At 38.9% G+C, this 27,965-nt stretch overlaps 1 protein-coding gene across 2 annotated transcripts in view; it reads right to left on the bottom strand.

Moving 5' to 3' along the window:
* Nucleotides 1-1,913: 1,913 nt before the first annotated feature.
* MAST3 (microtubule associated serine/threonine kinase 3) overlaps nt 1,914-27,965 on the bottom strand; it is a 1,680,970-nt gene continuing 1,654,918 nt past the window's right edge. For both annotated transcript variants that reach the window (XM_044090757.1, XM_044090758.1), the window contains one exon: nt 1,914-4,560. In XM_044090757.1, the coding sequence (XP_043946692.1) occupies nt 3,527-4,560 (1,034 nt within the window). In that variant the 3' untranslated portion in view covers nt 1,914-3,526. The remainder of the gene's footprint in view (nt 4,561-27,965) is intronic.

Genomic DNA, 27,965 nt, shown 5'->3' with positions numbered 1-27,965 from the left:
TCCAACTGCCCAACCTGTCAAAAGATTTGGACTTGCTCTTCATGAGAGAGGAGGGGGATAGGATTTAGGCTTAATGGAGGCCCTAAACCAGTAAGGATAAAAGATTCAGTCATAAAATGATTTCAGAGAAATGGCGCATGATCTTAGAAAGACACTAAATCTTACAGCCATTTTTGAAGACTGACAAAGTATGAAGATGGCTCTATACACATGGAGACTTTCCAGTATAACTGAAGCAAAGGAGGAATGATCTGATCTAGAGAGAGTGTTCTTGGAGATGGTTTGGGGCTAACGCGTTTTTTTTTTTTTTTTTTTAATTACTAGGTTAGTTATAACTGCCTATATCAGTTGCTTGAACTCTCCAAAAGACTGGTCATCTCAGGCAGACTTCAGGGACTAAGAATCATCTGCCTGAACAGGAGGAATCTTCTTCTAATTCCATTGTAATCCAAGAATATTATTCAGACCTCAGAAGTTCACTGCCACTCTTCTACCCTTATCCCACAAAAAGGGGAAGAAACAGGAGGGAGAATGTGTCAATAGCTGCAGGTACTCTGAAGTCAATTCTTTGAAACAACTTTCAGCAACAGTGGATTTTTCTCTTTTCTCCATTCTTGTGCACCCTTACAGCAGGTATATAAAAGTCCATGAGGGTGTGATGGGTGTCCTCTCACATGGGCTTGGTGTCTTGCTAGCAAAATCTTACTCTGATGATTGAGGAACATGCTTTCAGTGGGATGATTTCAAAATACCTGCACTCTGTGAATAAGGTGTTGATCTACTGACACAATTCCAAGCAGGAGACCAGCAGGACTACATTATCACAACTTGACAGACACACTATTTATGAGATATCCAAAGATCTTCAGGATTTGTGTGTGCATAACTGTGATGCAGTTAAAGCTCCAAATCATTGGTTTTGTGAACAAGAATGGCAGTATAAAGTTGTCCATAAAAGAAAGAACAAAAAAAATGCACTGGAAACGCACCTTTTTACACCTAACAATAAGATAAAGGGAATTTCATTTTCCTTAACAGTTTCTTTAAGTGGGGTTCTTCAGTCCAGTACCATTTCAGCAAACACAATCTCACAAACAACATGGGCAAGAGTATGATGCTGATAAGATTGTATAGTACACTGGGAAGATACTCAAAGGACAAACCATGAACTGTTAAAAGCAAGGAAAGAACACGAAAGCTGGGGCTGCAAACTATGTAATACTAAAGAGATATTTTCTCAAAACTCTTCTCAGATGTAGAATTTGCTCAAATGTATTTTTTTTCACATTTTACCAAACCACATGCTTGGAATGAGGTTTCAAACTGTAAGACAAATTACCATGTGTCTTAGGACTGGAAAACATCATTAGGGCAAGTTAAAAAACAGATGTGTGCAGTTTGCTTATTCCGGCCAATAGCAACATATGTGAAACGCATGGTCTGAGAGGGTAAGCAGTACAGTGACTTGCACTGCACACTTCAAAAATGCAAATTTTATAATATTAATTGCTACTATTCAATTGAGCTGTACATTTCTGGCTAAAATATAGTCTAAAATGGTTGCCCACTAATCAAAAGGTTAATTACAATCAGATACACCTTCAGCCATATGCTTTGAGATGGGATTTCTGCTTGATATCTCAGTTCAGGTTTATGGGCTCACCATGGTCCAGAAACAGCAACCTTGACAAACTGATCTGACCTCCTTTGCCTTGTCATCGCATATGGAGTGGACGACTGTAGTTAGGCAGGGCCTTTCCTGGTGTATTCTAACTCTGTGTTAGCAGTCACTTTAGGGTAAAAAAAAAAAAAAAAAAAGTACTCTTTCTTAAAATATTTGTCAGTTCAGGTGGAAACGGAGGTATATCTGAAGGGAAACACTGGACAGAGACTGGCACAAACTACTACATATCTGTAAAGCAATGAAAGGTTATTCATTGTTTTATGGTAATACCATACAAAAACATTTGGTCATCTCTCAACCATGCACATTTGATACAAATACAGATAACAAAAATAAACATTTGGACTAAATGCAAAACAATTAAAATGAAGAATACGTGGATGCTGCTACTCAAAAGAATTTCTGTGAAGAACATTCAATTAGTGCTGTGAAAACATCTTCATTCCACCCTTCAAGAACCCATCTACAATGGCAAACTAGAAAAACAGATTTGGGTGTAAAAAGCATCTTTAAATTCTCTTCACAATGCATGCTGGTCCATTTCTGCTTAAAACATGTTTTATACGGTACTTGGTTGGGCCTACTCTGCTTTTCTGAAACAGTGCAGGGTGAACATAAGATAACCTTAAAATAAAAAAGTAACATCTTGCACAAACTGCAAACGTAAAGCTGCTCAGGTCTTTGAGATTATGCTAAGAAAACGTCCATCAACACTGTTTAGGAAATTCAGACACCAAGAGGGGTTGCCTTGGTGTAGAAACTGGTGTATAACACAGGTCTGCAGTGAAGAAAATTTAACATACAAATAAACTGTGATTACATGGTAAGTTATTGGCATCACATGACCATCAAAGTAAAGGGATACCAACCAAAACCAGTACATTATCTTATAGCAAAGACAGCAATAGCCTCATCATATTCCACTGGGAGAAGTTGCAGAAAACTGTATTTACTGTACTGAGCACAGTACAGTACAACCCTCATTTATGCTTAAAAGCTGTATTTGAGAAAACTGGCAATTGAAATAAAAAAGTTGCTCCCATACTTCTGATTCTGCAATAACCTGACAAATTGGAAGGTTAGCAATTATTCTGTTCCACTCCCCCAAAAAAGTTTCAGCTGCTAGATTAGTGGTGCTGTGCATCTATAACATTTCCGCCATTTGGTTGAATTCTGTTAGTAAACTTTTTTCTCCTTTTAAGTCAAGTTTTCATAGGGTGTAAAATGGACACAACCGTAAGCCTTACACTATAAAATTCAAGGTGTCTGAAGAATTCATTCACATATTAGCTTATAAAAGTAATAAATAATTTAGCAGAGAGTGAAGCAAACTCTGGTCCTACTGCTCTGAAAGCCTTGCCTCTTTCCTTGGCTAAATATTGGTCTGCAAATGCACTCTTTGCAAGGTATTCCCCTTTTTCTACTCCCAACTACTCCCCAACATTAAAAAAATAGATGAGCTTGCTTCATTTAGTACAAAATGTTTATGAATGCAGATTCTGGGGGATCCTTTCTCTGTGAACACCATCATTAGTATTTAGTTAGGAGACATTTCCCATAATGGTGAGGCAAAATTGTTAGATGGTTTTCCCAAAAGTGTTTAAATGGCTTAATTTAACTCAGAGGGCAAATTAAGAAAAAGTGTACACCCATTCATCCATCCTCAACTCCTTTTCCCATTTTTGCACATGGGGTCGGGGAAGTTAACACCCGAACACTTGGAAAAATGAACGATTCTCTTTTATGGATATAAGGACTTCAAGAAACATGAATATTTAAACTGGAAGTATCTCCTTGGCATTTTTGGTGCTCAGTTCTTGTGACAATAGCAGTATTGTGTTCTTACTCTGTTGTTTTTGATCGCATGTATAACCGTGGTTTACTCTCCTGAATTCTGTGTGTGCCTCCACTTGTTCCATTATCATCATCCTGATTCTCTGAGGGAGTGCATGTAGGGCTGCCAGACATCTGGATTGAGTATGACCCTTGACACTCCCATTCTGCTGTGCCCTTATCAGGCTCATCTCCTTCAGAGCTTTGAACTTCAATCTGAGGAACCGATGGCAGAGTCTGGCCTAAAGGAAATGGTTCAGAGAAGCTAGTAGATATGGACTCAGAGTTTGAATCTGATCTTGACTCCATCCATGAGGCCTTGTGTGGAGACTGCCACCACATTCCAAGAAGGCCTACTCTTCTATGCTCACCCCCTGACTCACCTGAGCCTTGCAGGTCTGACTCATCAAAACTTACTTCCTGAACAGCTTCCTGCTTTTTAAAGGAATCACGGCGTTCTGATAAATTCAGCTTTCTCATGATGACAAGTTCCTGACTATCTTGTCTATCGAAAGACCAATCTCGCATTCTCTGGTTGCCTGAATCGACATTGGCAAACATAGGTGGAGGTTCAATACCAAGATCTCCTGAAATGTCAAATGATCCGTCACTTTGAGGCACCTCCAAAGTATTCTTTCGTGGTCCCAGCATCTTCTTGTCTGAATGATATGCTGCAGATATCTTCTCAGCTGACTGCACTCTTTTCAATAATGGAGATCTTGGTGGCTCTGCACTTCTTGGGCGAGCAACATGTCTTACAATGGTTGGTGGTGAGAGAGTTTTGCCATGGAAAGAATGAACATTTTTACTAAAAGATGGTAAAGGAGATGGGGATCTCTGCGGAGATGGAGGTTGCGGAGTAGGTGAAGGAGTACAGGCAAGAGGTGATGGAGGGATACTACTAGTTGACTTTCGACGACTGACCTTGTAGCGCTGTCCACTGAGTTTTGGTGCTAGTCCATGCAGGGAACTTGGCCTAATATGTGCTGCTGGAGAACTGGGGGTACTGGAACATGGGGATGTGCTCTGTGGAGAATTAGCATCTGCAGAAAGACAGTAAAAAAATCAGCAATTATAAGAACCAAGCAGTCCTAATAATAATAATAATAATAAAAAAAACTTTACTTAGATCATTTTATTACAACAAATTGAACTTGCTTGCAGATAAGAACTGCCTTGCACATCAAGTCTGCACTACTTTTCTTGTTGTAAGCATGTATTACAAGCTGTAAATAAGTAATAGCTTTCCTACATCTCAATTTATTGTTACCTGTTCCATTGCTTCTGCCATGAAAACTCTATAAACAAGCTGAGTTCTAAAGCACTGCTATGTCTGTATAAATTGAAACACCCTCACTTCACTAGTAATTATAGCTTCCTCTACTTCTGTCTTCAGTTTCTCTGTTACTGTCAATGTTCCTCACTTGTACAAAAGACTTATCATTCTGACTTTACTAAGGGATATATGGTTCTTTACCAAGGAACATGACCTTGCATCTAATTCTAAAGTAATTAAGCTTTTCCTTCAACAACTGTCATCCATACACTATTTCTGCAGACTTCTTTTGGAATGACTTAATTCTACATTTCACAGTTACTCAGAAAGTGAATCTGTGTGACAAACTTACCATAATACTACCTGTTTGAGCAGAATCATTGTTTCAGCTGTCAAAACAGGGATCTCGGCTGTAGAAAGTTGTCTTCAGTTTGTGACATCTTTAGTTCTTTATTGTCGCAGAGACTGTGGAAGCACCCTCTAAAGAGAGAGTCCTACTATGATCTACCCCCCTTAATGTCGGTTTGCACCACCATTATAGAATATTACTCCTCAGGAAAGCTTGACAAAAGTGGGCTAGGGTCCTAAAATGGAGTAACAGCAACAAAGAAAAAAAGGAGGGCACCCCTAAGTTTTGTCAGGACGTTCACATAGTGGGGTAGCCAGTAGGTTCCTCCTTTACCATCTCTAGTAGATGGGAAAACTCATTCTGCATTGGGCAGAAAGGAACAACTAGTATTATTTCTGGTCTTTCTTTACTTCCTAATTTTCTTAATTAACCTGAGGAGTAAGGTTATTGGAGGGAAAGCATCTTAAAATAGATCAGTCTGAAACAGAGGGAAGGCATCTACTACAGAAACCTGTTTGGTGCTCTGGGACACAAATTCTGTAGCTGTCTGTTGCTTAGAGATAAAGATATGTTTATCTCTGCTACTCCCCACCTCTGAGTAAGGTCTAGAAGGTGTCCTAGTCCAGCATTCATGCCACTTATGAGGGTCTGCTGAAGACCTGCTTAGCTGATATACTAAGTAATTTTCTTTAGATTATATTTAAGTAGCTTTTAGTGTTATTTGGGACTGCAGTGCTTCTTCCCATGCCTGCAAGGCCAACCTGCTGAGAGGATAAAAATAAGTGCCTCTTTGTTTACATATCAGATTACTATGATACTGTTTAAGTTCCACTCTTGGACTGCTGGTTTCCAAATTGCTGGAGAGCTTTGAGGACCAGGATTAGTGTTATCATTTCTTTCATGTTTATATGTCATATTTTTCCCAGAGGATTCGAGTGCCCTGAACTCTGTCATTCATGCTAAAGGTTCGCAACCATGTCTGAGGTGTCCATAGTCAAGACTTGGTTTAGTAAGAGTTGTCTGAAGGCATCCTTTGATTGCTCTGCACTTAAACAGCTTATCACTCCAAGGTAGAACTGGGATAGGAATCCAAAGTGAGTGCCCATGATGCTGCCATGTGGTCCTCAGGTCCTCAGGAAGTGCTGCATCCTCCTCGTAAGCAACCTTGCCAATGGTACCAATAGAATGACAGCTGCCATACCACCCAATATGTTCAGTAATTCCCAGGCCAATACAGAGTTCTTTGGTGCCATGTTCCTGAAAAATGCAGAAAGAAATTCTACTTTCTGCAATGGTAGAAACACTTTCCCTTTTGTTTATCTAGTATGGACCCTATGAACACTGTCTCAATTGGAGTTCAGATGATTTTGGAAGGCTGAGAGAGAAACTCCTCAGGACATAAAACCACAGAGTACAGGTCAAGACCAACTGTAGCATCTCATGGACATTGAATGAATGAGTCACAGCCCATGTCTTGATCTGAGTACTTGTGAACACCCCTGGGTCCTGCAGTGGCCTATCAACAGCACCAGACATTCTGCAAATTCTCTGGGTGAATTCACTAAACCAAAGGACAATGAAGTGGATTAATAATGGCAACCTCCTACTTTGAATTTGAGGGAGAATCTGTGATTTATTTTAATGGGAACATAAATATAAGTAGCTCTTAGATACACAGTCACCATCAGTACTTAGGGAACTAGGAGGGACAACAAGCCCTTAAATGTCAACATTCTGAATTTTGGAACTCTTAGGAAATTATTTAGCCTTCACATGTATAGAATGGGTCTTCAAGACCCATCCTTTTTTGGTATTAAGCTAGTGTCTAATCTTTTGGGATTGGTGGGGTAGTACAGGTGGGGAGAAGGGCTGGGAAAGTTTTCTGGGGCCGGGGATAGGAGAAGTGCAATCAATGTTTCCTATTATGCTTTTGGCTCTCAGGCCCTCCAAACTTCTCTTTTTCATTAGTATATATTTTATCTTATGGGCAGCCCTTCTACCTTTTCATCATTGCCCTTTCTTTGTCTCTGCTAGTAAGGCAATTGCTTAATAACAGTGGAAAATCTTCTTGACTGACTCCATAACCTTCCCCTTTGAGATGATACCATAAAAAGCAACTCTTTGTCTAAAAGGACATGAAGGATACTCATCATGACATCTTCTGTTAGGGCCTGAAGCCTCAGGACAGGAATGTCTCCTGATAACAGACCCCACTGCAACAATCCTTGATGCGGCATCAACAGCACCATACCCATATTTGATGGTACAGCACACCTGTATGACACTGATGCTGGTCAGAGAATCTTCCATTTTTCATCTAAGACTCCATCCTACAGCATCCTTAAGCTTTTTCTCAAGAGTTTCTCCCTGAAAATTAATCATGCAGGTACTTCTGTTCAGGGATCTGAAGGCTACGGTTGCTGATATGTAGGTACCTATCATTTCATCAAAGCTCCAATTCGCTGAACGTCTATTCATCAAACTTAAAGCATTGAATACCATTTCAGCAAAGGATTACATCATCCAAATTTTTTCCCAGAGAAGGGAGTTAGTTGGATGTTGTAACAAATTTGCCCTTTTCCCCAATGTAGTGTGATTTCTGAGTTGGAATATATAATTGGGGTTGTGTTGGTGAGACAAAGCCCCGCACGTGAGTTTAAGATGATGTAATTTGTGTTACGATCGCTCTGATGGACAAGTTTTTTCCCCACCTGAGAAATCTTTTTCAATTATGTAGTTCTTTGCAGAAATGGTATTCGATGCTTTAAGTTCGATGAATAAGTGTTTGGCAAATTGGGGCTTTGAAGAAATGACATAGACCGCTGACATGTATACTGTCTTCCCAAACCTATCAAGTATCCTACTATCCCAGTTAATGGGAAATCTAACTCCTTTAGCAGAATCTATGGACTCCACAGGTGGATCTGCTATTGGATTTTTCTAAAGAAAGTCTGGTTCTAAGGATTCAGCTTCAAAGGGATTCCAAGCTGGGAAGCCAGCTAGAGGTTTAGGATGGCCCAGCTCTAGAAAGTCAATATATCTTTACTGGGATGTCCCCATCTGCTTCGTTCATTCTGGCCATCCCAGTGAACCTGTCTCTTGCTGTGTTTACATAGTCTTTCATCCTCACCCAGGCTACTCAGTATGAGCTGGTGCCGGTGTTGATCTTAAGGTCATCCTGCGGGGTGATACTGGCAATTACTTCTGCTGCTGAGGATTGTTATTTTTAATGACCTACCCTTACCTCCTTGAACACCACCCCTGTGTTTGTGATCAAATTCAGAAGGCTGCTACCATCTGCAGACTACACATCCCCTCATGGAGAGTTTTCTATGAATGTACTTCTGGATGGGCATACCTGTCAATCCCTGCCATAGCCTCACATGCCTGAGCCGCTAACCAAAACGAGGTCACCTGGGCTGTAGTCAGGGATTTATTTCTCTGCATCACGGTGCTGGCAATCTTGTCTGGGATGCTGACACTTCTTTGGTTTGTCACTTAAATATAGTTTCTCATAAGAGTCAAAGTTTCCTTAGATGACTAAAATGGATCGGGAGAGAGACAGAATATAAAGTGCCCTTATTAGCCATCTCATGTCCCAGGGGCAAAAACAACTGGGATGTACAGCCCAGTTCTTCCTCACTCTCTGAAAAAGGCAAGTTGAACATTTCCTCTCTGGGAGGTCTCACTCTTCCTTTTTACAAAAACGACTCAATAAACAGATGGTTGCCTTGGTCTGGCTCCAGGTTCTGAAGAATCTGGAGAACTCCTTCAGCCATCTCAAACCACTCCTGTAGTGCTGGGTGGGATGCTGGATGGAGGAAGGAATGAGAATGTCACAAGTGCTATGAAATAGCAGACACTGGCTGTTTGAACAAAGTCCTCAGTGAATGACCTTGCTGGAGATTTGCAAGTTCACGTACGGGTACTTCTGAGCTGCACATTAAAAGCACATGAACTCTCTTTCATTACTTCTTCTTTTGGCTTTTCCCAGTTAGGGGTCACCACAGTGGATCACCTACCTGCTCATAATTGGCAGTGGAGTTTTACGATATTGAGTTGCCAGCCCAGTGCCCAACCTTCCACAGAAGGCACACAAACGCACGCACTCACGCCTAGGGCCAATTTAGAGTATCCATTCCACCTACAGCATTGTCTTTGGGATGTGGGAGGAAACCGGAGCACCCAGAGGAAACCCACGCAACCACAGCGTGGACATGCAGACTCCGCACAGAAGGCACCCCATCTGAGGAGCGAACAGGAGAACCTCTTGCTGTGAGGTGGCAACGCTAACCACTGCACCACCGTGGCCGCACAAAATAATGCAGTTATCTAAGTATCCTTAAAACTGATGAATGCACCTGAAGTTTCTTAGTTACAGTAGATTTTGATATGCTGATTAAACACAACATGGCCAAAATGGTTTGATCAGAAATGATTGTGTCGTTTAGCATGGGGGTGGGGGCAGTGGAGTAGGCAGTATTTTTCCACACAGAGATGCCCATAAAAAGTCACCTAACATGGCGCTATGGTGGCATCTCATTTTAGTCATGTTTTAGCCAAAAAGGATACATTATGGTAAAGGGTGTCAGATTTGGGGAGAGCTACAAAGGTGTCTCTGTGAAACTGACTCCCTCAGACCTAAACAGGACACATGTATGAGGAAACCTGGAGGTCTTCCAAACCTTCTATCTCTATGAGCTCACTTTCTATATTTTTTCGGAGGGACATCTACAGGTGGTCTGATGCTACATGGCAGCATGTTTGGTAAGGGTTAAAAATTTGATCAAGTATGACGGGAGGGCTAACTTTTTTCTTCTAATGGTCTTTTCTACTAAAGCCTTTGTAAACAAAGCAGGCAGACTGGCAGATTTGCCAAGATCAGGATCTAAATGGTACATGCACTGCATTTGAAAGTCTTTGTAAGGTACTGGGCTTTTACAGACACACACAGACTTTTTCCTAGATGGAGATGAAATTTGCCTGTAGCATATGTTGGTAATATCTAACGAACTAGTATAAAAGACTACTAATATTCTCTGAAAAAATATCACAGTGAGGTACTTACTCAGACTGGAAGAAGAGATGTAGAATGATGCTGAACTGCTGAATGCATCTGTTGTCTACTTGACAAACACCCACATGAAATGAGGCAAAAAAAAAATAAAGAGGGCGTGGGTTAATGCCATCTTCACACTTTGAGTGTGTAGACATAACAGGGAAGGAGGAAACAGCCATGCCAGATGGGGAAAGGGGCTTTGCTTAGTTCTGGAAGACTGGGCAGATGTCCAGACTATGCCTATGGCATTGATCCCAACTTTGATGATCATAACTGTGATCCATCAAGTAGTCGGAATCAGAGATCACAAAAACGTTGTATAACGGAATAATAGTTTTCCTTGGGTAATACATGGTAACATCATGCTGATTCTCCCAAATATCTTTTCCCAGTGCTTAAACCTTAGGTTCACAGATATCACTGACAAACGCATTTACAAAGTTATCACTAAGGAAGTAATGGTTGTTATGGAAAAAAATCCTACTAACAAATATGTGCACTTAATCATACATGTTTTTCTCCTACAGTGAGTAACTGGGGTAGTTTCTTTTTCTAGCAGTCCCATCTTGATACATTCCTGAAAACTCTCTTCATAACTGGGGTAGTTTATTTTTCTAGCAGTCCCATCCTGACACATTCCTGAACTCTCTTCATATTTCCACACTCAGTGTTCACTTCTAATGTCACATTTGATGTCACAGATCGAGACAGTAGGGCATGTTCTGTCCCTGTAATCTAAAAACAAAGGTTATACCAGGTACCAAAAAGAACTAGGAATCAAAACCAAAAGTACCCAGAAAAAGTCCAAGCCAGTACTGGTATTCACAAACTTTAATCCAGCTACGTAAAACACAGTACACTCATAAACGCATACACTGTATTAAATAGTGTTTTTGTCAAAGTTCCATAGACTTCATCAGATGCAGAACTCTTCACCAAGACCATTCCTCATTTCATTAGTACTTTCTGTTGAGTAACTGCTCTTCACTCCCAGTGTGACCTCTTGCCTTGTACAGCCATTATAAAACTTAAACAGCTGCCTTACCACCAAATTAGAATTGCGAAAACCCATGACATAACCCAATTAAAAAGATGCTTGTGAATTAAATGATGGTGAAGAGTTCTGCATCCGATGAAGTCTATGGAACTTTGACAAAAATGCTATTTAATACAGTGTATGCGTTTATGAGTGTACTGTGTTTTACGTGGCTGTATTAAAGTTTGTGAATAACAGTGCTGGCTTGAACTTTCTCTGGGTACTTTTGGTTGTGCATGTTCTGTCCCTGTACTATTTAGTCTAGTCCTGGCCTACTAAATAAGCATAAAACAAAAAAGCAAACATACTAAGATACAGAATTATATACTACAGACATATCTATCCACAGCCAAAAGAAGCACCGGTGGAGGGAGGGGAAGTAGAATGAGGGCAGTATTCATTAACAGCAGACCTTTCCACACAAACTGATATGCTGAGATCTAGAACTGAAGGCTGTAATTGTTGAGGAGAATCCCAAGCAATAAGAACTAAAACCTCCAGATAGGCCACAGCTGGAAAAAGTCCAAAAGACAAGAAAGAGCTAAGAAGACCAAATCCTGAAGTGCCAAAGTGGGCTCAATTTCTAGAATTATAGTCCAAGCAATAAGACTTGGTGAAGGTGTGAAATGAAACGACGCCAAGTGGTCACAACAAAAATGGCCAGTAGAGACAACTGCCAGCAAGCACACAGGATCAAGACTTTGGGCTGTTAAGTTCTTCCTGCAGTCTAGGGTACACAACTTGGTTCATAGGTAGGTACTAGGCTATTGGCCCTAGGGCCTATATAAGCCTAGCAAAAAGGTACCCTGGCTTTTGCCATCCAAGAAAATTATTTTTCTGTGCCACTGTCGAGCAGAGCCACAGAGGTGATCCCCGGAGTGAATTTCCTATTTCCCATCCAATCATCAAGATTTTTCTTGAAGAGTGCTAATGAGCAGCTTTGTTTGATATAGACAGGTAGTTTATTCCAGAGTACGGGAAGTCTCTGGGATGGGAATCTATCCCTCCGGTATGTTCGGTTTATTGTGGTGACAAAGTTTAGGTCCCTAGAGCGTGTAGCTCGTAGGGATTGGGATTTCTTTAAGTGGAGCATGTCTAAAAGCTCTGGGTTTGACATAGCTTTGTGCGTTAGGCAGAGATTGCCTCTGAGTAGGCAATATGCAATGGAGTAAAGCTGCAGTTTTTTGAGACGGTCTGCAAGGGGCATCTGTTTGAGGCTAGTAATCCTCTTTGTGAGGTATTTCTGCGGCCTTTCCAGTTGTTGTAGAAGTCTTGTGCGGTACATACCAAAAGTCTTCCTTCCAAATCCACTTGCCTAATGTATAACTTTGAGTAAGTCGCTTAAGCAAACAGTGCTCCTGGGTCACCCCTGAAAAGAGGTACTTCTGTCCAATGGGCTTACCTGGTTAAAAAAAATCAATAAAATAAAAAATAAATAAATAAATAAATAAAAATAAAAATTAACTATTGGAAGCAGTCATACCCCTGGTTGAGTGGTCTTTGACTGCATAATTTTCCAATGTGGCATGGCTGCAGATAGCAGCATTTTACAATGTGTAGGTCATTGACTAATGGCAAAACACAATGCAGTTAGCCATCAATTTGGAAAGGGCTTGTTTAGCAACTATTAACCTCTCTCTACTTGGCGTACATAAAGAAAATTGATCTGTCTTCTTAAACATATATGCCCTTTACAGGTAAAGCTGAGCTTCCAAAGTTCAAAGGATTGCATCTGCCCCATCCATAATACTCATAGAAATGAAAAATGGTGGAGATGAATGGACTAAGGACAGTTCTTAAACCGCTTTCAGGAAAAATGTATGTTAGTCCACAGGGACTCCCATGGTCTTTATGAAGGGCAAACTATTTTCCTACAAATAAGAGCCCCCTGCTTTCAGATCTGCAAATAGATATGATGGCCACCAAGAAAAGTGCCTCTAAGACATGAATATCAGAGCTACTAAACCAGTCAGTTTTAATGAAGAATGGACATGTCTGCCAGTCCTAAGGTACAAATTCCAGAGAGAGAAGTGATTAGGTGGGCTACGATACACAGCCCCTGTAAGGAATTGCTTAACCAGTTAGTATGAAGCAGCAGTTTTGTCCTCTAACAAAATCATTATGTGCAGAGATCTCTGAAAATATACACTCTGACCATGGAATAACTGGGGCCTAATTCATCAAAGTGCATGAGATAAGAAAGGATAACCTCAAACAAATGGAATAAAGTGATGTATAATAGCTTTCCTCCAAAACAGACAGCTTCTTCCACCAAGAACAGCAGCTGGTTTCCTGACATATTTTATCCTCTGTGACACCTACTACTGGATGATTTGATGGAAGCAAAGGATCTAACTGAGGAGACAGGCCACAAAGTGGAACCAATTATTACCCCAAGTATGGGTGGACTTCCTTGGCTTGAGCTATGACAGTCTCCTGGCACTTTAAAGGACAACAATGGGATTCTGTTTTTAAATGCTCAACTTCTCTGTCCATTTTCTCCCTACTTACAGTCCCTGCTATGGATAAACAACAATACACCATTTAAAATATTTTAAATCGATTGTTTCTCTCCACTACAACAGTACCTTACCATACTGTGGTGGTTTCTCTTTCAAAAAACTTTTATACCACCCTGGAAAAGCTTGCTGCAGTCTCCAATTCACTGATGCCATCAAGGCCAATGAATACAGGTAGTTTTCCTGCCAGTTCCCTCCCCAAACAGACATTACCATGACCATCCTAAAACCCCACACATACTGTGATGTCACAGCTCCCTGATCCTGCCCCTACCCATATAGAAAGTAAAGGCTAGAACAAGGAAACAGTACATGAGTCAAGTCTCTTGCTGTGAGCTGTCAATCACAGCAGGTAACAGCTCAAATTACCCTTAGCGCTTTGACAGTTAGGGAAGTTAGGTGTGAAGGGGGATGGGAGATGAGTCAACGTAGTACAATTCAGGCTTCACAAAAGACTGCAATTTAGCCATTCTAAAAAGAAGAAGCAGTAAAAAGCACTTTGAAAATTTATTCTGTGGCATTTGCACAGTTTGTGTTTTAAGTAGTTATTGAATGGCATGAAATGTTACTTAAAACTAAATGACTGAAAGACAACAGTGTATGCATGTAAAATCAATACAATGACAGGAGTTTAAGGAAGAAAGAGGACTGCATGATGTAATTTTTTTACAGACAAGTACTGCATTGTGAGATACCTAGAGACAGACTGAACAATCAGGATCACTTCATGATGCTAGCCCCCATATGGCCAGACTTGAGAAATTATGTATAAAAATATTTAAAAAACTGTAAATAGTCCCACAGTGGTGTTAAAATGTACGAAACACCAAATCATGAAATAAACATGTTTTTGAGTCTGTGGGTGCGGTTCTTCTTTAATGATCCATAAAACCAGAACTACATCCTTTCTGACCATGAGGTACAAAAAGGATCAGTTATGATTCTCCTTCTCTGAAATTTGTGACAAGTTCTGAAATTGTGAATCTGTGGAAAGGCATATGATCACTGTGACGAATGAATGAAATAATATATTCACCATCAACTCTCCCTTAGACTATCAAATCAGGAAAAAAAAAAAAAAGAGTGTGAGAACCAGATACTCTTAAGTGTCAAATAGGTTGCTGTCTTGACTCTCCACTTTGAGACCATCCTGACCAGCCTCTTGAATTCTCAGCTGCAGCAGATGGCTGAAGATATGACTCAAAAGCCTACCAGCACATTCACTTCACTTGAGATGAGAACAGTCGTTAAAAGACGCTTTGCTTTTTGTCTTATTTCACTATGTTATGGACTTAAAAAAACTATTTCACTGCATTGTGGAATTCTTGATAATTGGGTCATGTGGCTTGTGGTTATGGTGCATTTTGTTTTTGTTCTTGGTTTCTTGGCACTAGAAGTTCCTTTGTGTTTGGTTTCCTATTCAGAAAAAATGCTGAGGTTAGGCTCCAGTGTCCAAATCAAAGTAAAAAGCAGTCTTCAGTCTTCAATAAAGGTAAAAAAGCAGACTTGAATCGAAGAATAAAAGTATAAGAAGTCTTCTTTATTGTCACACAAGCGCTTTCACATATTGCTTCCTCAGGTGTATACTAACAAAGGTAAACCACACCTATATATACTTAACTAAAATAATCATGCGACTCAATAACCCATTTACCATTAAAGCTGTATTCTCTCTTATAGATCAGAAAGCATTGCTTAAAGCTAAGTGTATTATGACACAACAAAGGTGTGACTATTTAATAAAATACAATAAATCTAAAATACATAATATATATCTAGAAAACATTCTATCTTCATATTCATAATGTAGAGCTTCTAAAAATATATAGAACTTCTAAAAAATACATCAATTTTAATGCATCGTTTTAATAAAATTCTTAAAAACATATTTCATAGCAAACATTGCATAAAAATATATTAATATATTAATATATTAAAAACATAAACCCATAGCCATCTATTTACCTACGTAGCCCCCTTTTTCTTAAGATAGGCTTAATGGGCATGCTGTCATTCAGCCCGTGACCAAAGTTGGCTCTCAGCATAGCTATCCATCTTGCTTCAACTTCTTCGGTTCTATCTCTAATGTCACTATTTCTCATATTCTCATAAGTTCTTGCAACAATCATAAACCTAAATGTATGTTTTTGGCCTACCTTCAAAACGTGCTTAGACAACGTGTTGTTCTCTGAGCCCTTCCCTATGTGGTATACATGTTCTCTAACCCTTTCTCTGAGGCTGTGGTCTGTTTTGCCTACATAAAAACAGTTGCACTGGCCACAGATAGCAAGATAAACCACATGGGTGGTCAAACATGAACCACCAACCCTAAGCTCATAAAGTGCATTTGTATCTGGATGTACAAAGTGAGTATCACTGCAAATATACTGGCATTGATTACACTTGCCACATGGTCTGGTGCCAATCATATTCTCAAGATTCACTTCGTCTCGACAGTTGCATAATCTCCTTTTGAGATTCTTTTTATTCTTAAAGGTGAATTGTGGTTTACATCCTACCACTCCACTAATTACTGGGTCGGTCATCAGAATTTTCCAATGGTTATTAACTATCTCTGTATATTTCCTCACATCCCTAGAGTAGGAAATATTGACCTTAAGCTTATTCTCACTTGTCTTAGCTTCCCTGTTAAATTTATCTGAGAAATAAGGTCTGGCCCTTGTACCTCTCATTTGCTGTGCTTTTATAAAGCCTTCCTCTATCATACTTCTCTCATAACCCCTCTCATCCAATTCATAACAGGTCTTAACAAGCTGTTTCTGACAGTCATTATGTCTCGCACTCAATCTGGATGCCCTAAAAAATTGATTCTGGGTAACGTTCCTGAACACATATTTAGGATGCATGCTCTCCCTTGATAATAAGCTATTTACATGGCATTCCTTCCTATATAATCTTGTGGTAATAGCTCCTTTTTCATCTCTTTCTATTAATACATCCAAAAAGCTCACGCTTTCTTCAGAGTAATTTAAGCTGAATTTTAAAAAGCTTGTTGTGTTGTTAATATAATCAACAAACTCTAACAACTATGTCACATTACCCTTCCACAGAATAAAAAGATCATCTACAAATCTCCTGTAGAAAGGTATCATGTCACTAAAGGGTCCATTCAATACGTGTACTCTCTCCCAGGCTAACATAACTGCATTGGCATAGGTATTTGAGCACGAGCTACCCATCGCTACACCATTCATTTGATGATAGACCTGTTTCTTAAATAGAAATACATTATTATTAAGCACGATTCTCATTAATTCAATTAGTATCACTATTTCATCTGGTTTATACATATTAACATCATTCATTAATTCATGTAATAACCCCAAACCCACTGTATTGGGAATTACAGTAAATAGTGACACAACATCAAGCGTCACCAAGATAATGCCAGAACTAGTTATATCCTTCTTCATAAAAGCAAAAAGGTCATGCAAAAACTGCTCTGTATCCTTAAGAATAACTTCAGAGCTATTCACTATTGCTCTAAGCTTCTTATCCAAATATATTGATATCGCTTCTGTGCACCATCCACCACTCGAGACGATAGGCCTCATGGGTGGTCTATTGGGGTTCTTATGCACTTTAGGCAAGCCTTTTATATACGGAATGGTATATTTAATATTAAAGAAATAGTCACATAGCTCCTTGGTAATCATCTGTGCATGATGTAAATGCTTAATATAATTATTAACTGGTTCTACCATTCCTTTCACCTCACTGTAATTAATTTTCTTGTAAAAATCAGTGTTGCCTAACATCTCATACATCAAATTTTCATATAGCTCAGTGTCTAGGACAACTATACACCCACCCTTATCTGCAGGTCTAATAACCAGGTCATCATCTTTTTCAAGATTATATAGAGCTTCTGATTCACTCCTACTGAGATTATGCCACTTGTTCTTATTCACTTTGCTATTATGTACTCTATATATATCATCTATCACTATTTGTTCAAACGCATTAATCAGTGCTGTCTGTTTGGGGACATACGTACTGGGTCTATTAAAGACATGACTGACATCATTACTATTACTTACTTGATTCTGATGAAACATATACTTAAGCATCAGATTCCTTGTGAACATCTTAATGTCAAAAATCAAATCTGTTATATTCATATCACTAGTGGGTATGAAGGACAGACCCTTAGAAAGTACATTAATCTCAGAATTAGTTAAAGTACGTTTAGAAAGATTAGTTATTAATGTCTTACATTCTGGAATGCTTTCTTTATTGTGTACGTATTCTCCTTCACTTCTTCGAATTTTCTTTTGTGACGTGTGTTGCTCCTGCCCCTGGGTTGAAAACCTGACCCCTGAGGCGCTCTCCGGTTCAGCGAATTGTCCCTCATAGGAAGCGGAAAAACCAGGGCTTGTGTAGCTGCTGTAACCGCTTCCAAATGTGGCAATGGGTGTTGCCTCTGCAGTGTAGTTTGAACTTCTCCATTGGCTCCATGGTGTACTTCCGCTGTTGTAACCACAACTTTCCTCCTTGCACCCATGGATTCACTGAAATTCACTGCTGGCAAATGAACACTAGCTTCAAGATGTTCACTCGCCTCACTGGCTGTGCCCATCGTCGTTCCATTCTCACATGCTGCTCGAACGCCAACTCCAGCCTCAACAGAAGCTCCGATGATGTCACTCCGTCGTTCTTCATCCATCCCTGCGTGCCTACTGCCAGGCAGCATAGTATCACGTGGCCAAGTAAAGATATTACCAACAGCAAAGTCCTGTCGATCCCTCTTTAGTTTTCTTAATTTAATTTGTAACAATTTGCGTTTGTACGTATTCACATTATCTATAGTCTCTGACAGCAGCCTGGTGAACACTTCGCAATCATACCTGTTGCAAAGCTGCAAGTAGTTGGTCTTCACCTCTTCCACTATTAACAGTTCTTTCCTCTCAGCAGCATTTATTAAAAGTCTCATATAGCCCATACTTGTCGCTATATTTAACTTCTGCCATTCACTTACTAATACAGAATCTTGATCAGTCTGTGCAGGCATTTTTAAAAATCTGAGTCCTCGTGGTATTAAACCTTCAGATACACAGACTTGCAGATGAAACTTCTCATACTGCAGCCTGGCTAATTTAGACATACTCTTTTCCAAGATTAGCAAATCAGTTCGAAGTGTTAAAAAATCAATTTCAGGTTCACTGCCACTGTCAACTATTAGATTTCTGTTCAAAAGAGGGTTAACTCTATCAGTAACTTTAGAAATGAATAGTTCTGCATTTGAATCAATTTTTTGAACATTAGACATACAACTTGAAGGATTATTTGTAGTTGAATTGTTTGGTTTGGGTGAATAATCCAGCTCAATTTCTTCCATTACACCGGCCAAATCCTTGGTGCTGTCAGGCATGAAAAAAGAAAACAGTACTATGCAGAAAATGCCCAATAGCAACCAGAATACCTCTGCAAACACAGTGAAGGCAAACAAAAATCCAGAAAAAATGCTGAGGTTAGGCTCCAGTGTCCAAATCAAAGTAAAAAGCAGTCTTCAGTCTTCAATAAAGGTAAAAAAGCAGACTTGAACCGAAGAATAAAAGTATAAGAAGTCTTCTTTATTGTCACACAAGCGCTTTCACATATTGCTTCCTCAGGTGTATACTAACAAAGGTAAACCACACCTATATATACTTAACTAAAATAATCATGTGACTCAATAACCCATTTACCATTAAAGCTGTATTCTCTCATAGATCAGAAAGCATTGCTTAAAGCTAAGTGTGTATGACACAACAAAGGTGTGACTATTTAATAAAATACAATAAATCTAAAATACATAATATATATCTAGAAAACATTCTATCTTCATATTCATAATGTAGAGCTTCTAAAAATATATAGAACTTCTAAAAAATGCATCAATTTTAATGCATTGTTTTAATAAAATTCTTAAAAACATATAAATATAGATATTTCATAGCAAACATTGCATAAAAATATATTAATATATTAATATATTAAAAACATAAACCCATAGCCATCTATTTACCTACGTAGCCCCCTTTTTCTTAAGATAGGCTTAATGGGCATGCTGTCATTCAGCCCGTGACCAAAGTTGGCTCTCAGCATAGCTATCCATCTTGCTTCAACTTCTTCGGTTCTATCTCTAATGTCACTATTTCTCATATTCTCATAAGTTCTTGCAACAATCATAAACCTAAATGTATGTTTTTGGCCTACCTTCAAAACGTGCTTAGATAACGCGTTGTTCTCTGAGCCCTTCCCTATGTGGTATACATGTTCTCTAACCCTTTCTCTGAGGCTGCGGTCTGTTTTGCCTACATAAAAACAGTTGCACTGGCCACAGATAGCAAGATAAACCACATGGGTGGTCAAACATGAACCACCAACCCTAAGCTCATAAAGTGCATTTGTATCTGGATGTACAAAGTGAGTATCACTGCAAATATACTGGCATTGATTACACTTGCCACATGGTCTGGTGCCAATCATATTCTCAAGATTCACTTCGTCTCGACCGTTGCATAATCTCCTTTTGAGATTCTTTTTATTCTTAAAGGTGAATTGTGGTTTACATCCTACCACTCCACTAATTACTGGGTCGGTCATCAGAATTTTCCAATGGTTATTAACTATCTCTGTATATTTCCTCACATCCCTAGAGTAGGAAATATTGACCTTAAGCTTATTCTCACTTGTCTTAGCTTCCCTGTTAAATTTATCTGAGAAATAAGGTCTGGCCCTTGTACCTCTCATTTGCTGTGCTTTTATAAAGCCTTCCTCTATCATACTTCTCTCATAACCCCTCTCATCCAATTCATAACAGGTCTTAACAAGCTGTTTCTGACAGTCATTATGTCTTGTTCATGGACAGCATCATGAAATAGCTGTTTCACTGGAGAAAGAGAGGCTCTGGTCTCAATTCCCTTTACACTGCTCTGAGGGCAAGGAACTCTACCTGTAGCCAAAAACGGTGTATGTGAAGCCACTGCTTGTTGGGGGACCACAATCTTGAAGAAGAAAGGGACTTCAGTTGGAATTCCCAAATCGCAAGAAAAAACTCAGTTGTCAGGAGATTTAACAGGTTCTGAGGTAAGAAAACAACAGTTACACTAAGACTAGCAAGAACTGCACTTCTAAGATGGCTGCTGTCTGAGTAACATGTTCAATAGAACTCTACTATTAAAAATACCAGTAAGTTATCAGTTTTGGTAAAATACTGTTAGAAGTAACACTGCCTGGATGCCAGTAAAGATGACATTTGGAAATAAAGTAACGGAAAATCAACCAGAAAAGATAAAGAAAATGCTCTGGCTGGGAAGAACCTTGCAGTTGTTCAGCAAAAAGCAGTTCAAGTTGCTGCACTCAGAGGAGTTTATACATTCCTCCACTGTCTCACCTAAAGTCAAATGACAAATGTCTAGAAAAAGATGAAGAAGGTTTAAGCAGCCATTCAGGTGAGCAAAAAAAAAAAAAAAACTGCAGAAATCAAAGAACTACTTCAAAAAATAGTAGAGTTAAAAGACAAAGTGTGCAGAGGAAAACCTGAAATTTTTTGCTATGCCAGAGAAACTGGAACAGACTGCAATAATTTTATGAAAGTACACATAAGCAACTAGAATGATTTTCCAAAACAGGCCAGAGGAAAAAGCTTGGGCACCAGCATATTGTGGAAAGTGATTTTTTGTTCTGTACAGCAGCCAGAACAGAAGCAAGTTTACCCTGGCAATCGGATAGGCAATATCAGGAGGCAAGTGTGACATTCAAGATGCTATGTCCAGTTGTCTTCTGGATATTTTTTTCTGGAGGATCAAAGATATTTTTGGAGGCCTGCAATTTAATGCAGAAAATTAGTAAAGGAATCAACCTATTGGTAGCAAATAACTAGGGAAGGACGGTAACAGGTTGGAATGAGGCCAAGCAGAAGTTTGGACCACAAGTTAGAAACTGCCTTCCTACCAGGGATGGACAACACAATATAGGCAAACTGAAAGGCACAGGGGAGTACCAAGTGAAAAAAACAATTCTGGTTTAGCTTTTAGTTGGGTCTAGAAAAATTGCTTTGGTTAAAAAAAGGATAATTAGTTAGGCATATAAAATACTGAATTCTAACTATCTCCAATAAAAAAGCCAACCAAGCGGATACAGGCTGCCTTGTACCATAAGCAAATATAAATAAGTAAAAAAGAACAAGGCTGCCAAACAAGGCTAAAAGACTTAAATTTATTAAAATGCAAGTGGTAAGCGCTTTCATACAGATACACTGCACTTCATCAGACCAATAAAATAAAAACCAAGCAACACACATTTAAATAGCAGAATCAATTAAATTAAGCAATTAAAGAACATAATTAGTGCTTCAGAGAGCGTGCCTTTGAAACAGGCTTTAAAGGTACACATCCATTCAGCCCTGGTGCTCTATGTGCAGTGAGCCTAATAATCCATTTAGATTCTGCAACTTTAATTTATTCCTCATATCTCCACCCCACCTATCAACACCTAACAACCGTAAAATTTCTCCACGGCCACTCTCCCTCCATTTTGGGAATTAGTCAACAAACTCTAATGATGAAGTAGTTATATCAGCACAAGCAGAGGTAGAGGAGCCAGATACTAACTTTTCCATGGCCAGTCCCCCTCTACTCTGAGAATTAGTCGCAACCCTGGCAAACTGTGAGGAAGAAGCTACTATTTCACGGGGCCTGACAAAAATGTACCCCTTCTTAAAGTCATTATAATACCTCTGCAATTTAGACAGTTTTTGCTTTCTTAGCCTGCTTTCATATAAATGGGAAGTATAGGTTCATAGGTGTTGTACTAGGCTAATGGCTCTGGAGCCTATACAAGCCTAACCCAAGAAGATTCCCTGGCATCATACCACCCAAAGTTAGTTCCCAGTGCCCCTGCCAAGCAAGGCCACTGAAGTGATCCCCGGGGTGAACTTCCTATTGCCCACCCACTCGTCAAGATTGTATTACAAAGCTCATCCAGCTTACGATCCAGAGCCTCACATAAAAATTTCTGCTTAATATCACTTAGCAGCCGCTCCAACTCTTTAGAGAGTTCCATTTCAGAGTTTTTAAAGAAGTCAATAAGAAGTCGTATATAATTGAAGCTAACCTCAATATTAAGTGCCGTCCGGGGTAGAGGGTAATGGTGGCTGTAGAAAAGGAATGGCCACTGATAAGTCTGTGAAGAATAAGGTTGCTTTGACTTATACCAGTGATATGAGAAGGGTATGTGGTATTATTAGAAAGAACTGGTCCGTGCTTTTAGCTGATGATGGCATCAAAGATATAGTTGGGAATGGTTTCTCCTTCAGGTGCAAGAATAGACGTAATTTAAAGAGAGAATGATGCTATAACTTTGATCAAAGTACGTCCTGTGTTCAGTCAATTAGGAAGGGTACCTATGCGTGTAAGGGTTGCAGAGCATGTGAATTTATATGTGAACAAAAAACTTTTGTACATCCTAATAATGGGTATAAGTTTGAACCCCAAGTTTTATGCTGACTGCACTTCGGTATATTTAGTCTATTTGGCCCGATGTAGAAACTGTTCATGCTTCTATATAGGGAAGACTGAACGCCCTTTTAAATAGGGTATAATGGAGCATTTTGGTTATATATGTAGGGATGAGCCCACTAGTGCCTTGTATAAGCACGTTTGTGATAAACCTGGGCATACTTTCACCTTTATGGTTTTGCAATTGTTAGGTTTTGATAGACGGAGTGGAGATATGAGGAATAAATTAGAGTTGGCAGAGTCTGGGAGCACCAGGGCTGAATGGATGTGTACCATTAAAGCCTGTTTTAAAGGCACACCCTCTGAAGTACTAATTATGTTCTTTAATTGCTTTTTTAATTGATTCTGCTATTTAAATGTGTGCTGTTTGGTTTTTATTTTATTGGTCTGATGAAGTGCAGTGTATCTGCATGCAAGTGCATACCACTTATATTTTAATAAATGTATGTCTTTTAGCCGTGTTTGGCTGCCTTGCTCTTTTTTACTTATTTCTAACTATAAGAATCTATCAGATGTTACAAAAGACTGGAAAAGCAATTTACAAAGAAGGAAATCTGTATGGCTCCCAAGTATGCAACAAAGTCCAGAAGAATTAGGACTTTTTTTTTCTTTCTTTCTTTTTTTTTTTTTTTTACACACGACACATCTTTATTAAATTATGATATAGGCAATCTTACACTTAAATAAATGAAAATAAACCATACCGACACAATCTCAGTTGTAAACATTATGCGTCATAAACCATGCCAACATAACTGTAGCTGCAAACGTTATACATCAATTATAACATATCCGGTCATCGTCAGTCAGACATTACATAGCTCATTCAAATCCCATTTTCTTTTAAACATCGTTCCTCTTCTGCATGTACTGATCCCACACTTCCCATTTTTTCATAGCTTAAAAAAATCACTTCCTTAGTTACACTAATTTGCTCAACCAGCATCTCCGACAGAGCAGTCTGCAGGGAATCTTTAGAGTCTGCCAACTCATTACACTCCCAGAAAATATGTTCCCAGTTTCCTTTTTCTTGCCCATCACACCCCCCAAATTTGCTGTTTACCCGAGGAAAAATTCTTTGGAGTCTACTTGGGGTGTAAAAATACCTATGGAAACACTTCCAAGCAAAGATTCTAAACATTCTAGACTTTGTTGCATATTTGGGAGATCTACATATCTCTCCCATTGTTTCTTTATGAATTACTTATCCAATCTTGGTTCCTTTCCCAGTTTTCTCCAATAAATTCCAGTCCCCTCTTGCCTATTGTCTGTTTCTCTAATTGCAGTCATCCCTATTGGCAGAATTTCCTTTCTCCATTCCCGTGTTGGCTTAGTTCTTAGAATACTTGTTGCTTCTTTATGAATATAATATTCTGTATGATTATTGTTACTCTTCTTAAATGCCTGCCTCCAAAATCCCAGTCTCTCCTCGTTTCTTGAGCTTCCTCCCTGTTTCATCATCTCTTTCTACTTTGAATTGTAGTTTTCTGCTTGTGCTATGTATAGGAGCCTTAACTGTGTTGCTCTGAAATACCCATTCAAACTGGGTAATCCCAATCTACCCTGTTTTATTGGAAGAATAAGCTTATCCCACTTGACTCCTGCAGTCATCCCCCCAGATAAAATCCTTCAGCTCTTTATTAATTGCTATCCACAGCTTCTCCTTTGGCTGACTAAAAAATATGTCTGACCTGTGTATAAGAATAAAGGGACTAAAACATTTTAACTACTTGTATCTTACTACTGATATCCATATAACAGAGCTTCCATTTTCTCAGTTTTTATATTATTTTCTGTTTAGTCTCTTCCCGCATATCCTTAGCTGCCACACAGGAAACTATTTTAATCCATACTCCTAAATACTTCATTTTATCATATCCCCATAAATATGGATATTGCTGAACCAATCTGTATGTGAGTACATAATTTACCGCAACTGCCTTTGTTTTAGCTTCATTAATGCTGTATACTAAAAAAGATCAGAAACTGTCTTAATATGTTCCACACCACTGTAACGTCCCTTTCTGGTTTTGTCAGGTATAAAATAAATGTCATCTGCAAACAGAGCCAGCATTTCTTGAAAATCATACCAGTTTTCTTTGCCAATGGTTTTAAATATAATGCAAAGGACAAGGAGAGAGGACACCCCTACCTGGTTTTTCTGCTCAAGCAGAGATTATTAGAGAGGACCCCACCCACTTTAATTTTCACCTCCGATCCCTCATATACCCTTCTAATCAACCTTATAATTTTAGCTGAGAATGCAAATGCTTCCATTGCTCTGCTCATCAAGTCCCAGCTTACTCTGTCAAATGCTTTCTCAGCATCAAGACCCACCAACAACAGTGGTATTTTCCTACATTCTGCTTCCTTCTGGATCATCAGTGTTCTGTTAATCTTGTCAAATGCTTGCCCCCCTCCATAAAGCCATTCTATATCTATCAATAATGGGATCACTTTTCTCATTCTTTTAGCCATTATAGACATACACACTTTATAATCATGGTTTAGTATTGAAATGGGCCTGTATGAAGCTGGATCTGATGGATCTGTACCCTCTTTAGGTATTACAGCTACCACTGCTTTCTTCCAGGATGTTGGTACTTCTCCACCTCTTAAAATACTATTAAACAAAACCTTCCAGATCTTTATCAAATTTTCCCTCTTAGCTTCCAAATTTCCACAGAAGTACCATCTATTCCTGGGTACTTTCCTGTAGATTAGTTATACATCACCATTTTTATCTCATCTCCTCCTATCCTACGTTTCAGTAAATGAGCATCCTCTACCTCTGACCTGGGCATATTTAATTCTTCCATAAACATTTCCATTTGTATCTTTTCTGTATTTCCATATTTCTCTGCTTTATGCAGACTTTCATAGAATTTCCGAAATCTTTCTAATACTTCTACAGGAACCCTTGTTACCTTCCTCATTATAGGCTCCCAAAGCTTGATGACAGCCCTTTTTACTTTCTGTTGCCTTAGTTGCTGTGCTAAAAGTTTTTGTGCAATAGAGTTACTGTAAAAAACAGTTGTTTAACAGCAATCTTTCTAAACTTGTGCATATTATTGAGGTAATCCTTTATTTTCTGTTTAGCATTCTGCAGTTGCTCCTCTTCTTGTTCTGTAAGATTCTCCCTATTTTACAATACTTCAATATTTGTAAAATATTTGCCAATCCCTCTAAATAATTTTGTTACTTCTTAACCACATCTTCCTTTCTTTCCTTAACACCCTAAACTCCATTTTAATTGTATCCTCCTCCCTAGCTACATTTTCAGAAGAAATTTCTATCTCCTCTAATAGCCCCTGAATAATTTCTACTACCCATACCTTAAATTCCTCTCTTTTCAACAGACAGGTGGGAAAGCGCCAGTGTCTTAAGTTTTATTTCATTACTCTGCATTTTTATTTTAGTTATTACTGATGCATGATCTGAAACAGTTATTGGGTGTGTAGCATTATCTTCAATTAAATGCACATGTTCCTGTGAAATACAAGTTCGGTCTAGCCTAACCCAATTTTTGTATCTTGGGGAATAATGTGTACATTTCATTCTGATCTCCTAGCACTGAATTCACATCTTCCATGCCAAATATTTTCATAAATTTCTTTAAAGATCTACCCTCCTTTGTTGTATTTTACCTTCTGGGCCCCCAGACACATGTTCATTATTGCAAATCAAAATCTAGCCCACCCGATAAGTAATATTCCTTGCTGAAAGCTGAATATTTCTCTCAGAAGTTAAGCTCTTTTTTAATTTCTCAAAATATTCTGGGTTTCTAATACCATAACGGGTATGAACACCATTCCTAATTCAGAGCATGGTAAAGTTCATGAAATTAGTATTGTTTAAATCTTTGATGTCAGACAAAAGTGCTTTTTACAGCACCCGCAATGTGCCCAATAATGACTGCTACTGCAATTCCTATGGACTTGCATGTATTGGTAACATATCTAAATACGACTGTAGATTCTTTTTTATATGACCCATTGCTGCTACTACTATTGGAACTGTCTGGGTATCTTTCTTCCACATTGCTCTCATTTCTGCCCACAAATCTTGATATTTTATGTTTGTCTGTATGCAAGACACTGTAGTCAATGGGTGTAGCAATTTCAGTGATCAATTCTGCTTTTGTCTTCTTTTCATGTACCACTACATCTGATTTTCTCATCTCTATCTTTTTAACTGTTGGTAATGGGTGATCCCATGCGATGTAGACTTCATTTTCTATGATGCTTTGTGGCTCATGTTTCCAGTGTTTTTCAGCCACTTCATTACCATATTTGCACAATCCCCAAGGCAACAGTCTTGCCACATTATTATGCCTTCCAGTATACAATCCTTCTGCTATTAGTATGTCACAACCAGCAACAAGGTGTGCGACTGTTTCCAATTCTGTTTTACAAAACCTACATTTGTCTGTTTCTCCCATATGTTCAATGGACTTTGTAAACCAATGTGTACTCAGCCCACTGTCTTGGGCTGCCAATATACATCTTTCATCTTTTGGTTTGAATTCACCTCTCCTTAGCCTTTCCTGTGCTCGATCCTGATCAACATGAGGTTCTTCCAGAAGTCTTTTATAGTCACTTTTATACACGGACAGACTCAAAAAACTTCAGCTACTCTCTGTCTCATATCATCTACTAAGAGGCGATCTCTGCTTGACTTACAAA

This window comes from Protopterus annectens, chromosome 13.part0 (genome assembly GCF_019279795.1).
Source record: "Protopterus annectens isolate FY-2018-M chromosome 13.part0, PAN1.0, whole genome shotgun sequence".
Taxonomy (NCBI): domain Eukaryota; kingdom Metazoa; phylum Chordata; order Ceratodontiformes; family Protopteridae; genus Protopterus; species Protopterus annectens.
The sequence above is the reverse complement of the archived record's forward strand: the minus strand, read 5'-3'. Positions and strand labels throughout refer to the sequence as shown.